The sequence below is a fragment of the Hibiscus syriacus genome, unplaced genomic scaffold (genome assembly GCF_006381635.1).
Source record: "Hibiscus syriacus cultivar Baekdansim isolate YM2019G1 unplaced genomic scaffold, ASM638163v2 tig00110259_pilon, whole genome shotgun sequence".
Classification (NCBI taxonomy): domain Eukaryota; kingdom Viridiplantae; phylum Streptophyta; class Magnoliopsida; order Malvales; family Malvaceae; genus Hibiscus; species Hibiscus syriacus.
In genome coordinates this window covers 84666-100513 of record NW_024062650.1, presented here as the reverse complement: position 1 = coordinate 100513, position 15848 = coordinate 84666, and the positions used below count along the sequence as shown (strand labels likewise).

The 15848-nt window shown below is 38.1% G+C and overlaps 1 protein-coding gene and 1 pseudogene across 5 annotated transcripts; both read left to right on the top strand.

The window, feature by feature from the left end:
- LOC120115221 (E3 ubiquitin-protein ligase RNFT1-like) lies at nucleotides 1–4151 on the top strand. Of its 5 annotated transcripts, none has more exons than XM_039135985.1 (9): nucleotides 1–136; nucleotides 332–974; nucleotides 1652–1728; nucleotides 1850–2018; nucleotides 2518–2606; nucleotides 2866–3030; nucleotides 3162–3239; nucleotides 3797–3900; nucleotides 3979–4151. In XM_039135985.1, exons 2-9 carry the CDS (start codon nucleotides 371–373, stop codon nucleotides 4082–4084), a joined length of 1392 nt encoding a protein of 463 aa, XP_038991916.1. In that variant the 5' UTR covers nucleotides 1–136; nucleotides 332–370; the 3' UTR covers nucleotides 4085–4151. The 5 variants fall into 5 exon arrangements, with proteins under 5 accessions (XP_038991916.1, XP_038991915.1, XP_038991918.1 ...); XM_039135984.1 differs by having other exon boundaries at nucleotides 257–974; XM_039135986.1 differs by lacking the exon at nucleotides 1–136 and having other exon boundaries at nucleotides 198–974; nucleotides 3162–3206.
- A 9385-nt stretch (nucleotides 4152–13536) lies between these two features.
- Nucleotides 13537–15133, top strand: LOC120115232 (annotated as a pseudogene).
- Nucleotides 15134–15848: the final 715 nt, after the last annotated feature.

Below are 15848 nucleotides of genomic sequence, written 5' to 3'. Positions count from 1 at the left end.
AAGAAAGATCTGATTTTTATCCTCTCTCTGCATTTTTTAACAATAGGAGGATCAGTCTTTGGTCGTCCTCGATTGAGCCCAGATTCAGTCAAACCTTCCCGCTTTCTTTACTATTGACTCCGACAATAGGGTTAAGGTATTTTGCTTCTTTTCATTTCGGATTTTATTTTTTTCATTAAGGTAAGCCCGGTATCATGTACGTCTTATTCATCCCTTTGTTCAATGAACGTAAGATTGTGTCTTGTCATTTGTTTAGGTTTTCTTGGTATATCCCGAATTGAAAAAAAATAAAAATTGAAATTCTGATTTATATCATGAAATGATCGCTTAGGGCTAGGCATCCTCATCATCACCATCATCATCGCCGCAAATGGACGCTTCTGGTACGGATTCAGACGCATACGGTGGCGGTTCTTCTAATTCAAGAAGACATAGAATATTGTCGGCTTCGAATATAATCCAAGTGCCTATTTCGGCCTTGTTAGAGTACTCAGGCCTTCTCCGTACATCACGTTCTATTCACCAAGAATCCCCTCTTATCCCAAATCCAAATGTAGAAAATTCCACTTCTTCCCTTCCCAACAATGGACATGTTGCAATTAGGATAATTGGGGCAGAAGACCAACATGAGAGCGATAGGGATGCCTCTGGTATGGTGGTTGGCCAACTCAGGGAAGTTACTCCTCAGAGCGAGGTGTTTCTGGGGTTGGGAACATCTGATGGTCAAGGAGGGAACTCCAGGAGCAGCGATCTTGGGGTGGCTACTGGAGAAGGTGAAGGTGTTTCCTACTCTTCGTCCAGTGGGAGTGTTAGTGCTGATGCAGAATCTGGGGATGGGAGTGGGTCTGGAGTCAATAATAACAGAGATTCCTCCTACCAAAGATATGACATTCAGCAGGCTGCTAGGTGGATAGAGCAAGTTCTGCCCTTTTCTTTGCTTCTCTTGGTTGTTTTTATCCGGCAACATTTGCAAGGTGACGCATCTCATTTTCTTAATTTTTTTCTAGATTTGCTTCTAGCAATATAATTTCAAAATTTTGTTTCAGAATATCTGTTAAATAGCATCAGCATTTAGATAGTTTGAATCTTTGATGTTTGGGAATATTCTGTTGTTAGTGTGCTTATGCATTTTGCAAATGTTCATGGAGTTGGGCACTTGGGCTTTAACTGTTATTGAGAATTTAAGTGCATGTCTTCTTGCTTTTCCTTCTATGCTTCTCGACAACTTCTGTAATTTTTTTACACCAAGTATTTACTTGTATTTAATGTTATACTTGCACGAAGAAAGCTCCTTTGGAGGAATAGTTGATGAACATTGGTTTCATCTTTTAGAAGCTTATTGGTGTTGTTCTACTAGCCTTGATTGGTGAAGTGCTTGGCTTATGCATTTCCGATAGAGCAATACAAGGATCCAAACCTATAGAGTGTTCTTTGTGCCTTTTAAGTTTCATATTGTAATAATTTATGTCTCAAACTTGCAACTGCCTAACTACTAATTTGATGGACTACATGAGGTGTGGAGAGAGGAACTCTGATTTGGTTTTTATGGCTGCTACAAGGTTAAAAGGAACTTTTTCTGTCTTATACCTTCTCAAACTGAAGTACTGTTCATTTCAACTTAATGACATTTGCCTTCTGCAAAGATTTTCAGGTTTCTTTGTTACAATTTGGATTGCTGCTGTCATGTTCAAGTCTAATGACATTTTACGGAAACAAACCGCTTTGAAGGTGATAAAAACTGTCTTATATTTATTTTCAGTCCCATGTTTGATCAGAAACCAGTACTTGGAAAAGTTCTTTTATCATCTTAAGAAAATAATTTAAGTATGCCTTCTGGTTGTGGCTGCAGGGGGAGAGGAAAATATCTGTTCTGACTGGCTTCTGTCTTGCTTTCACGCTCCATGTGATGGCTGTCTATTGGTGGTATTGGAATGATGATCTTTTATATCCATTAGTGATGCTTCCCCCAAAATATATTCCACCTTTCTGGCATGCTATTTTTATTATCATGGTTAATGGTGAGTTGTTTTCCACTAATATGTTTATCAATTGCACTGCAATTTATGGAGATGGTTTGGCATCCCTTTGTGTTTATACAATGTCTATTGCAAATTCACCTTCCCCGTATACAACACTCAACAGCAATCTTATTCTTTTCTGTCAAAATAAATGGCTGAAGTAAGATTCATATGGTTTTATTTGTTAAAGTAGATGCTTTATAGAAATTTTCCTTATAGGTGTGTCTCCCATATAAGTTTGTTGCTTGGGTTAGTGAATGCTGCTTACATTTCCTTCTAAATTGAGCACTTTTAGGAATATCATCTGTATCCAAATGAGTGATAATTCATACATGATGCAGCATATTATGAATCCTTCCATGTGCATGCATACAAAAGCTGCTCCATCTCTTTCTGTTGCCCTTATGTTCAAGATGCTTGTTTGCCCATTTCTATTGTGATCTGTGGATTATTTTTGCCTTCTTCATTTATGTGGTGTTATGATTCTGGCTTCTTTCAGATACTTTAGTTCGACAGGAAGCAATGGTTTTAAAGTGCTTTCTGTTAATGTATTACAAGAACTGTAGAGGCAGAAACTACCGGAAGCAGGTGAGCACACGTTTTAGTGGACTAGAATATTTATAAATAGCCAAGAATTCATGTCTATATATATGTTTATGCATGAAGTATTGAGTATTGAAACTTTGTGAGGTAAAAAAAGAAAAAGTATAGAAAAACAATGATGCTAGTAGAAAAAGAAATTTGATCAAGAACAATCTGTTATATTGGTGGCTTTTTCTACAATTTAGAACTTAACATATATAGCTATATTCTCCTTCATACTGACTTTAGAGATGCATATTTCCAGGGTCAAATGCTAACATTGGTTGAATATATGATGCTACTTTACCGTGCCTTACTTCCAACTCCAGTTTGGTACCGTTTCTTCTTAAACAAAGACTATGGAAGCCTCTTTTCATCACTAATGACAGGGTTGTACTTAACCTTCAAGCTGACATCTGTTGTTGAGAAGGTTTGTTTTTCTATTAAAATGTTTTTGCAGTACTTTTTTGAAGTCATTATAAATTTACTGTTCATTTGAAAAATGGGTCTCTGCTTGTCAATTTTCTAAGATTTGCCCCTATCATGGTTGTCAATTTTCAGGTGCAATCTTTCTTTGCTGCATTGAAGGCATTATCTCGTAAAGAGGTGCATTATGGTGCTTATGCAACATCAGAGCAGGTAGTCTGGATTTATTTTGGGTTGCTGAACTGAACATGTATATATAAATAGATTTAAGGTGCCTATTTTCTTGCAAGCCAACAGGAAGTCACCAAAAGAAATGTTCTTATTGATATTTATAGCATACGAGAAACTCAAAAGCATTATGTTTAGAGAAAGTGAAAAATGGAAGACTTAGATAAAGCTCTTGCCGTTGCTTCTTTTTCTCTCTAGATGCATCAATATCTTTCTTTTCTATAGCTATCCTATATTTGTATCTCACATTCACAACTGATCCACTATTTCTCATCTTAGATCTTTGTACCGCCCTTTTTTCTCTACACATATTAAGGGTTCTGGAGCTCTAATTGGTAAATGTTGTGTGCTTACCTTGAGTTGATTTCTCTACACATATCAAGGCTATAATTGGTTGGTGTGCCTTAGCAGCAACTCATTTTGGGTTGGCATTTAAAAAATGAAGCAAGGCTGTTATTTACAATGAATGTTTCTTTTCCGTACTAATTTTTAAGAAAGAAAAGTTGGGTTTTTATAACTAGTCACTTCTTGTGATGTTTTAGGTGAATGCAGCGGGGGACCTCTGTGCTATCTGCCAAGAGAAGATGCATGCTCCTATACTACTACGCTGTAAACACATATTTTGTGAAGATTGCGTGTCTGAGTGGTTAGTTTCCCATAGTTTGGGATTTGTGTTTGCACTAGTTTATTTGGTTTATTTATGCAGATCTATTGTGTTGTCCAGGTTTGAGAGGGAAAGAACTTGCCCTTTGTGCAGGGCGTTGGTTAAACCTGCAGATCTGAGGTCATTTGGTGACGGATCTACTAGTTTGTTTTTTCAGATATTCTGATTTCATTGCTGGGTTCAATCGAAATCATGGAATCCTTACCTGCTTGGATGTTAAAATGTATTTTATCCACTTTATAAAAAAAATGTACTTTATCCAAAGCAGCCGTATTCTGAACCAGTGTCAACATCAACATTCCTCATCATCATCTAGAGGGGTAAGTTTGGTTTTGCCATGCCTTGTCTGAGTGAATTTAACCAAGAAGTTGAACCAAAACAACTGGTTGGAAAGACGTAAAGAATGGGACGTCTATGTTGTAATGTCAAAGGGTTGAATTTGAATTGAATGTAACTATCTAATGGGCAAACACAAGGAGTTGGCCTTCTCAGTATATGTCACTGCTCTCATGGTTATTTTAATGATTTCTGGCTTTCAAGTTCTCTAGAACAATTATGTTTAAAGTGCAATATATTCATATAACTCAATTGCTAATGTTTCTAGCTAATGTTATTTCCAATTTCAGTTTAAATGCCAATGCTATTGTACTACACTTTCCGGATTTGAACTGTGATTTTTGACGTGGTATGCTCATATAAGCTAGTAAAGAGTTTACGGATAGGGAACAACTAAATTTGCTCTGGAAAAATGGAAAACATATTTTGTTTTTTATTATTTAATCATGGAAGGAAGGAAAGAATCTTTTGGGGTGAAATGGGCTCCTTCCCTGTCTCATCCATCCTATAACGACTAAATAAGAATAAGAGTCAAAAGCAGAAAACTACAAAGAACATGTTACAGAAGGGTTGAACATACACCGTATACAAATCATGTAAAATAAATAAAAAGGGTGATACTAAATCTGAGAAAGGAGAGTAGTGGAGCTGTTGTTGCATTGCAAGTGCATCCATCCTTGCTACCAACAGGTGGGCCATGGATATTGGAGTTGGAGACGGCATCCTTTGCTTCCTTCCTTTGTTGGTGTTGGCTGCTGGCCGGGGCCGGGGCTTGTACTAGAAGAAGGGTAGCTTCCACCTCAGGGATGTTGAGGGGATAAGCAACTGGTATAGGTTGTTCAGCCCCCCCTCATCTAAGTACACAACATCCTGCATGCTGAGTTTGTTATACTCATGCGCCCTTTTCTGCCAACAATGTCTCCAGTTGCAGTCAAATCTGATTTCCAGCATTCATTATTATTACAAACACAATCACCATTAATTAGTTAACGCTATTCAATTGCTTGTACCAATGAACTAATGGATTTTTCCTTTGAATATTTCAAGTGTTGGATATCTGGTGCAGAAATCTTCATAGCTTAAACAAATATAAACAAACAAGAAGAGCTACATACATATTACAGAGTAATTAGGAAAGAAAAGAAGGCGTTGAGTTTGAGAAGGATAACAGAATCCCTGTCCGAAAAGGTTTTCGTCTTACCTCTAAAGCCTCTTCGAAAGAGTCACCAATATGAAGGGAAGTGGTAAGCCTATCCAGACCCCCTTTGTATTGTAGGGATAGTCCATTCTTCTATAGCCCTCAGCTGGTTGTTGCTTCTGCTATTGAGAAGGAATATAATCAATAAAATGGTTGTCCTTTGTTCCCATATCTAATGGGGTAAGGGGAGGTAAAATAATAGACTGCTCCCAACGCAGCTTTCGTAAGAAAGCTCCGAATTGTGAAACGTCCTCTATGAAACTCGATCTCACGACCTCAAGGTTAAGAACTTTGTGCTCTACCAACTGAGCTGGATGGTCATTATTTCAAGGAACATAATCAATCAATTCAATAAAAAAAGGAGCACTTGAAAAAATGGCAATTCTTCAGCGATAGCGATAGGTATGAAGCAATAAAGACACTCACCTGAGAAGCTGTTGAAGCATCTAACATATGCGATGATCCCACTGTACCAAGCGTTTCAAAGTCGTGAGGTATGTCATCATCATCATCAAGAATGTATTTGGCTTTCCGAGCAAGAACACCCCAGAAATCTATGGAATCATTTACTGAGTCCTCGCAGCCATTAGACGAGAGGGAAAATACAGAAAACCGAACCTGCTATTAATAGGCACATAGAAATCTTTAGAGAAAAAGCAGAAGAGAGAAATAGATGTCATTTATAATGTAATGTTGTGGCCATGTAGGCTTAGCTTGACCCATTAAATAAAATTTAAAACCAAAAAGAAGAAATTTAAAAGTGAAAATGAAGCAAAGCATCGATAATATAAATCTTAAATTTAAGGATAAATTACTCAGTTAACAACTTAACTATTTAGCCCTTTTACTTTTATCATAGATCTTTCAATTTTTTCAATCACACCACTTAACTGTTTAATTATTTCAATCAAGCCACTAGCCGTTAACTGTTGATGGAAATGATGCGTGACAGTTAAAAGGAATTGTCATAATTATAGTTATATGGCTTGATTAAAACAATTAAATAATTAAGTGGTCAAATGAGTAGTAGTTTTTAACGACCACTTCTTCATTTTCGTCACTGTTAACGGTTAGTGGCTTGATTGAAACAATTAAATAGTTATGTGGTGTGATTGAAAAAATTAAAAGATTGATGGAAAAGTAAAAGGATAAATAGTTAAGTAGTCAACTAAGTAGTTTACCCGAAATTTAATAATCACATGTCCATTTGCATGGCTGATGGCTTGAATCACACTATCACACCAATCAAATATCCCTACTTACAAATAATACTTAATTCAGTGTTTGTATTGAATGTTTCACCGTCAAATTCCAAGCCTATGAAAAGCTTTATTATGATTTTGTCACTGAATTAATCTCATGAAGCCGCTTCTTCAGAAATGGCAAATCAAATATGAACCCTTTTCTCCACCTCTGGTCCAACATATTCTCCAACTCACCCTGATGATTGCTTTTCTCCAGTTCTCTGTCACAACCAAAAACATCTACTGCTTCTTCACCCTTGCCATCAACTTTATAACTGCTATTCCCACCATGACTATGAAGATGACCAAATATATTTACAGATTCTCTACGTAGAATAGGATTTCGACATTCAGGTTGCTGAGAAACACTAGCCAACTTCAGCCTGGCAACCATTTGAGCTGTTGGTCCCAAGTCTTTAACAAACAAAATTAAGCTTTCTCTGTAACTGATATCCTGCCGATCAAGCTACAAGCACAACTTTTTCAGTCAAGAAATGGGCATAGTATTCTACAGCACAGCAATATCCCATTTGGGGCCAGTCAGTTTAGTGGTTTTGAGTCGGTGGATGCATTATCAGACATCCAAGGCGTATAGGTACAGCGTCTTTCTACTTCACCGTAATTATTTCTCCTACCATTTATAGCACCTGTTACAGAACCATGGGTTAAATTCAGTCTGTTTTAAAAGCAATAATCCAAGTGGCATATGTTTTAAAAGAATTCCCTATTAGAGTTTCTTGCATCAAAACCAGTAGCAGACCCAGAATGTTGACGACCCATAATGATTTGAAGATGATGCATTGGTCCTTATATTGGGTCTCAAATTGTTGATGGAGCTCTGGCTTCACACATGAGCCTTCTAGTAGTTCTTCGTTTTGTATCCAAATTTCTCTGGGTCAGTTTTAAGACAACTTAAGGCCTTTGTTGCTAGTTCATAAATGGCTCGAGCCCGTAAAAAAAAGGCAGACATTCATTTTGTGGTAAGAATGATTTAGATATTGTGGCATAGGATTCTTAGCTGATACTCATACTAGTACCTGTCTGAAGTATACTGTTGTTGGGGAATTAAATTGCATTGCATTTCGGGGAATTAAATTTACATCATGCTGCACAAACACTCACCATCAGCAACAAAACCCCACATAATGTTTCATACATAGTTTAACTCAAACTTATCACGCCATCTGAATCTAAACCAAGAAATTGATAAGCTAGGGTTCACATGATTGTGGCCAAATGACATTTAACAGATATACCTCAAATTGTTGAAGTATTGTATACATTCCTTCATGAAGTTTAGCTCTCATCGTGCCAAAGTCCATAGGCTTTTTAATGATTTCGTAGTAATCCTCAACCTTGTCATGGTTGCAACAGCCATTAGCACAGTATATGAAAAGAGAGATAGACTACTAATTGCATACCTCTTCAGGGTCAACAGGTTCAGCAAATATTTCATAGGTGTCTCTCCTAACATAAGAAAGATGAGGTCCAAATATCAATATATTATTCATGCGAAGATTATTTTAAATTTGGCAATCTCTTTCGGTGCAAATCTACTACTTTTTGGTAGCGACTCTTCAACAACTCATACCTTTGTAAAATGTCAATAATATGCTCTAGTATACGTTTCTCTGGCATCCATTCTGTAGATGGCATGATCTTGTATTAGAGTAATTAAAATTTGAAAATGATGGAAGGCTTGAAAATCTCAATACTAGGGTAGGCTGCTTTATCATCATGTAATTTTGGGCTATTTCCAACCCGGGAAGTGGGATGGTCTGACAAAAAACAATGAACCATGTTACTTGAGAAAGAGAAGAATTAAGATGCTAGAAAGCTTCGGTATTACTTGATTCTGCGGTTGACCTATCTTTGTACATCACATTTTCATTGAAAATGACGTCTCTGCTTATGATGATCTTTCGATTTTTGTAGTCCCAAAACTGGTAACCGAACTCATCACCACCGTAACCAACAAAGACGCATTTGTTGGACTTGGCATCAAGTTTACTTCTTTCAGCAGAGTTTATGTGTACATAAGAAGTACAACCAAACACTCTTAAGTGTGAAAGGTTTATTTCTTTCTTGCTCCAAGCTTCCTCTGGTATTCCGCCATCCAAAGGAACTGAGGGCCCACGGTTGATCAGGTAAGCTGCAGTGTTGATAGCTTCAGCCCATAGAAATTTGGGCAATCCGGCATATATCCTCATGCTTCTGGCACGTTCATTCAGAGTTCTGTTCATGCGCTCTGCTACGTCATTCTGCTGCGGTGTTATGGGAACTGTTGTCTCCATCTTGATCCCATTGTTTGCGCAGAAATCTCTGAAACTATTGTCTCTGTACTCTCCTCCATTGTCAGACCTCAACCGCTTGACTTTTAAACCAGTCTCATTTTCCACCATGGCCTTCCATTTTCTGAAGGTATCAAAGACTTCTGATTTCTTCTTCAGAAAATAAACCCACACCTTCCTCGTTGAATCATCGATGAAGGTGACATAATATAGTGAGCCTGCAAGATATGGAACAGGGGATGGTCCCCATACATCAGTATGAACCAATTCTAACCTTTCTGCCTTGGGAGTCTTGCCAATCTTTGTAAAACTGACTTTCTTTTGTTTTCCAAAGATGCAATCCTCGCATAGTCCGACATCTACAATCTTTAGATCCGGCAGCTTCCCTTTTGACAGAAGTATCTTCATTCCTTTCTCGCTCATATGGCCGAGCCTTTGGTGCCATAGGTTTGATTTTCCATCAGCATCTGCTACTGCAATGATATTCTCTAAATTTGAGGTTACATAGAGAGTATCGGTCTTCTTACCACGAGCAATGACGAGTGCTCCTTTGGTAATCTTCCATTCACAGCCTGAAAAAGTTGTACTATATCCTTCTCCATCAAGCTGTCCAACAGAAATCAGATTTCTTTTGAGGCCATGAATATGTCTCACTCCTGTCAGCTTCCAGGTGGTCTGGTTTGGCAGTTTTAGTCGGATGTCTCCTTTTTCGACGATCTTCAAGGTTTCATCATCAGCTAGATGAACCTTCCCAAAATCACCACTGACATAGTTCTCCATGATTTCTCGGCATGGGGTGGAGTGGAAAGATGCCCCTGAATCCAAGATCCATGATTCAATCGGACTGTTGACGCTTAAAATCATGGCATCACCTGTCTCCTCCGTCATGTTGGCAGATTCCTGTGCGCCGGTATTTTTCTTCGGTGCTCGGCAATCTCTTTTGAAGTGACCCTTCTTGCCGCAATTATAATAGGTAAAATCTTTATTTCCTGTTCTTGATTTGCCCCTTCTGGATTTTGATCTGCCACGATTTGAATTTCTTTCTGAAGTTCTCCCTCTAGACTCCGTGTGCAAGGCTGAGGAGGTTGATGCTTCACCCGATTCTCTTCGTCGAATTTCTTCACTCAATACCAGATCCCGAACATCGTCGAATTTTAATTTGCTGTTTCCCGACGAACTGCTGACTGCTGTAACAGTAGCATTCCAACTGTCTGGTAGAGATGATAAGAGAATTAAAGCTCGAACTTCATCATCGAACTCGATTTCCACTGAACTCAACTGGGTTGTGATTGTGTTGAGTTCATTTAGGTGTTGTGCCACCGATGCCCTTTCCGCCATCCGCAAATTGAATAATCGCCTCATCAAATGAACTTTGTTTGAGGCCGATGGCTTCTCGTACATACTGGAGAGAGCCGCCATAAGACCCGTCGTGGTCTTTTCCTTTGCTATGTTAAAAGCAACATTGCGGGATAAGGTCAGTCGGATAACTCCGAGGGCTTGTCTGTCGAGAAGAGCCCAATCTTCATCCTTCATGCCCTCTAGTTGCTTTCCTGAGAGAGGTTGATATAGATTTTTCTGGTACAAAAAATCTTCAATCTGCATCTTCCAAAAGCCAAAGTCCGCACCATCGAGCTTTTCAATTTTCACCTTCCCTTCGTCTGCAGCCATCGCTCCCACTCGAATCTGGCTTCGTTTGGATCGTTTCTGACAATTCTTGCGAATCACCGTGTATTAGAACACCACCGTCGACAAACTCGTATCGCCGACCGAATTTCACTATTCATGAAATTCACTATTCGCGTGAATAGTAATGAATAGTAACCTCGCAGAAAATTTGACAAAATTCACAACCAAAAACTCTGATTACCAGTTGTTAGGAAAATAAACCGAGTACAAGTAATTTCCCTATAACCAGATTAATGAGAATGCGAAATAAAAGCGGAAAAATAATACCCAAAAATTGATAACGAAGTTCAACCAATTGTGCTTACGTCTCCGGGCTGCTGCAGATCTTTTACTAAAAGAGAAAATTTACAGGTGTTTACAAAACACTCACTACTCACAAGAAAGCTCTCTAGTATAGGAAGAAATAAATGTTTTGGGATGATTTTGAAGCTAAATGGGTAAGGGTATTTATAGTAGAAACTTAGGACTAATCTTTGAAAATACCCTAAAGTGCAATGACTAAAGTGAATTTACCCATTCCTATTTTCAACAAACATCTACCAAAAATTTTACCAAACTTTGAAAAACATTTTTCAAAGAAACATTTACCAAACTTTGAAAAAACATTTTCCAAAGTTGGTTGCCAAACTTTGAAACTTTTAACATTTTGGATAAACTTACAAGCACCATAAATCAACTCACATTTTAGCTAGACTGCCTCAGGATTTCGAGTACAAAATAGAAACAAGTATCATTAAAACAAGTGCTATGCTATGTGTGACTAAAGTTGAGGGAAGCCTTTATCATTTGGTGTCAGGCTGCTTTTGCCATCACAAAACTAGTTATAAGTTAAAAGTAAAGCATAAATTTCTTGGTTGATTTGAAGAATGTATTCTTAAAATTTGATAGCATGGGTGACAGCACCTGGTACGAAGAGGGTGCAGCCACATGTTGAAGAGGTCTTGGTTTTGTTGTTTTGCTGGCACTGGCCATTGCCTGTGTGGCAATAGGATCCGATTGCTGTGAGTTACAAGCATCCAATGCAACAGATAAACGCGGGCTCCTCCTCCTCGGCCCTTGCTTCCACTTGGAAATTCTTCCTTTTCTACTGCCATAAATCAAATCAAATTAGGTGAGGCTTGCATCTCTGCCATGCCATGAGAAACAGAAACCCACCTTGAGCTGTCCATTCCAAGAGGGGATTTGTTATGATCAAACACCTTAGTAATATGTGTATATAGTAAGAGGTACATACATACAGCTGTGTCTGTTTATGAGAGAGATATGGTGAATCTTCCAGACTAGGAAAATGCATTCCTCCCCCCGTGCCTGCCTGACCTTTTGGTGGTAATAATACTTGAGTTTCTTCTTCTTAGGTTCCAAAGAAACCCTGGGACACGACACACATTTACATTACAGCTTACACCTATGTCTGCTCGACTTTTATCCCAATTCCATCGGCATCAACTTTTGTTGATGTAAACAAAGATATCATAATCTCAAATTCATCTTCCTTCTTCCGCCTTTGTGTTAGTAACATTAAGCTCTTATCTCAATCCCACAAATATTCATAATCTTATTATCATTTTTAAGTTGTTTTATATTAAAAAAAGAATAAATCATTAGATAGAATGTTAATATGGTTGATATTTTTACAAGCCATGAATTCGAATTCATAATTATTTACTTTATATGTAAACATAATTGAATAATAATTGATTATAACTGTACCCTTTGCTTTCCTATTAAAACTAACTTATTTATAAAGTTCAGTAGATTGATTTCCAATATAACTATTGTTCTAGTTAAAATTTAAGATAACAATTAAAAATAGTATTATATACTTATTGGAATATATTTGCATGGTCTAAAAAATATTGATTAATCTTTTTACTATAATATTTTATTTGATTAAATTTAATGTTAATAAATATATGTTTGGAAATTAGTACTATTTTTTGTAAAGGACACTTTTATTTTGAAATTTTAACGAGTATAAAACTTAAAGCCATTTAATTGACAAAACATGAGGGAAACTGACGTATTTAATAATCACCTGAAAGGAAAAATATATAGAACGGGTAGGCGCGGTGCGATGCGTGGTGGGCGTTGACGGTTGACCGCTGCCTTTGAGAATTGGATGCGGGACGAACTCATCTAAAAGGGATGCCTACTTGATTGGCTCTCTTCTTCATCCCACATTGGTGCTTTGTGCAGTGCCTAATAATCACCGAGTCCCAATAGCTTCTGCTTTCGCCTTTCCCTAATCCCCTTTCTTCCGCTTTCTTTGTTGTTTCGTTTGCTATTTTTCCCTTTCTGGAGATCGAGGCTTTCCACCCTCATCCGGTAATTTTCTATCTGTTTAATGTATGCAACTATGATTTCTGCATTTTTAATTGTTCAATTTTAGAGATTTATTAAGCTTTCTGAATATTAATTAATCACTTAATTGTTAGCAACCGTTTTTTGTATTTTGCTGGTAATTATTAGAATTTCACTGTTAATACCCAAAAAAGACATATTCGTCGCAATGCACCCTCCTGTGTCAAAGAATGATGCTTTGAATGCGTTTTCGTGCTCCTCTTCTTCGCTTGCTACAATTCACCCCCTTTTAATCCTTTCCAGTTAATCCCACTAAGTTTCCTGCTTTAGCTATTTTTTTCCTGATTTTATATTTTGTTATCAGGAGTTTTCTGTCCCTTTTAATTTTCCTTCCTTTTGAGCCCTATTTCTCAATTTATCTCTTACTAATGCATAGGGAGGGATTTATTATATTCTTTTGCTGTGGTTCCAATGACATTTGCCTGTTCTTTTGTTAACCCTTCTCTATTCTTTTCAGTTTCCTTTTGCTTGATCCATTTTCTTCTTTGACGGATGACATTTGATGTTCTTGCCTCCTGCTCCTGGCCACGCGGAGGGTGGTGGATTGGTTGGAGATCACTCTGGCCTGCCAGCTTTGTGTACTCTATGCCGGAGAAGTCTTGCACCTGAATATGAGGCAACATTCGATCTTGAAACCGTTGGTCTCTGTGGAGACTGCAAATTTTTGTTGCTTGAGGATCTCGGTACACCTCCTCAAGAGTCTAATAGAAGACGACAGCCTCGAAGAAGAAGAAGAAGGAATCGGGAAAGCAGTTCTGAATCAATTGAAAATCTTTTCTCCCAACAGTTCTCGCAAATGATTAATTCGTTGAGGCAGAACTGATCTACTGTCTCTGGCTCTGAGGATCAAATTATGGATGGTGGTTCCAGTGCAAGGTCCTTTCGACGTAGTAGTTCACGCACAACTCCTAGTGGTTCGAGAAGATGGGGGTGTGTTATCTCTGATTCTGAAAGTGATGGTTTGGATAACCTGGATTCCTTTTATGGTGAGAGTGAATCAAATGTTAGTTTCGGTCGGTACAGGGGTTTTCGGGGTGATAGTGATGCAATATCTTTCACTACTTATGGAGGGGACTCGGATGCTTCTATGGATGGACACAGTTTCTTGGATACAAAAATATTCGTTCAAGCTGAGAGGAGTGATACTAACAGTGATAGTGAGACTGATATTGATCCAATGCATGCTGGTTTGAACCAATGGATCTAGGATGAACCTGAAGATGGTGAAGGAGACGAAGATGGTGAGTGGGAAAAAGCAGATGCTGAATAATATGTGGTTGGACATACTATATCCAGAACTGGACTTCTAAATTTGTTTCTTCAAATCCAAATGAAACCACTCTCCCTGTTTTTAATTTGCGTCGCTCCAGAGCTGGCTTTTACCATCTGCTTGACCATCTGACTGAGATTGATGGGTTCTAGAAAGAGGAGCACCTCCTGCATCTTCATTTTTTGTGCATAATCTGCCTAGTGTGCTGTCAGTGATGACATGAGAACTCTGATGGTTTGGCTTGTGCAATCTGCAAGGATGTTTTGCCTGTTGGCATTGAAGTAATCAGCTTCCTTGCCTTCACGTCTATCATCCTTCTTGTATCTTGCCATGGTTGAGTGCACGGAATTCATGTCCCCTTTGCCGCTATGAGCTTCCTGCTGATGACAAAGATGATGAAGAGGGGAAGCAACATGAATAATAGGATGGAGATCATGAAATCCAGCGGCAAAATGCTAGTGAAGATAGTTCATCTGAGGATTCTGATGAAGTGGAAAGCAGATGACTCTTGCGAACTTGGTCCATGAATTACATGATGTGCACATGTGGGATCCTACCATCAGTTGCTCTGCCAGGGAGAGTAGCAGAGACTGGCTATTTGTGCTGCTGCTCCCATTTCTGGTATTATTGGTGTTGTTCTGGTCTTATGGTTAGGCAAGCCACTAATTGGAAGAAGAGGATCAATAGGTGATTGCAATCTATCTTCATGGGGCCAGTATCAAATTCAGGTTTTGAATACATCATCACTAAACCAATGGGGCAGCAGAGGCCGGAGATGGTGGTCTCTCTTTTGAGAAGCTTCAGTAATCTGGTGGGTAATTACCCTTCCCCCACGTTTCAACTTAAGCCTTCATATTCTAACTTCACTGCGAATTGTTGAGTGCCACCCTTGCCATTGCATTTCCACATTATTATGGTAGTTTTTATCAATATTTTGGTTTGTTGTATGTTTTTATCTCAATTTCTGGTCTTGATAGCAGAATTGGATATGATTATAATTTCCCCTCAAGTGTGCTTGTGCTTACGCAAAGATTTTTTTTTATTTTTTTCTGTTCTCTGTGCTTTGATTGATCATGAGTAACTGAGTTGGCTTAAATGAATGGATGACTACTTACGAATGCTGAAATGTCTGAGCTGTTTTTCATTGTAATATTATATTGATTGTTATTTGTGGGTGGGTGGGGGGGGGGGGGGAAAATTTTGATGGTGCAGGAGATACTTGCTCTTAAGGGTTCGTACATGATAAAAACAAAACAACCAATTTCTGAACTTGTGAGGGAAGTGATTTACCCTTTCATCTTTTCTAATCTTGGTCAAAGAAAGGATAAACAGAAAACAATACTTTCTTCCCACTAGGATTACCCTTTCATCTTTTCTAATCTTGGTCAAAGAAAGGATAAACAGAAACACAAATACCTTTCTTCCCAGAAGTTGCTGGAGAAGCAGCAAAGCCTCATTTTCAAGATTTTATATTATTTTATCTTAATTTCTGTGCTGAAAATTTAATTGGAATTTGAAATTGAATAAACAAGATTTCTTTCCCT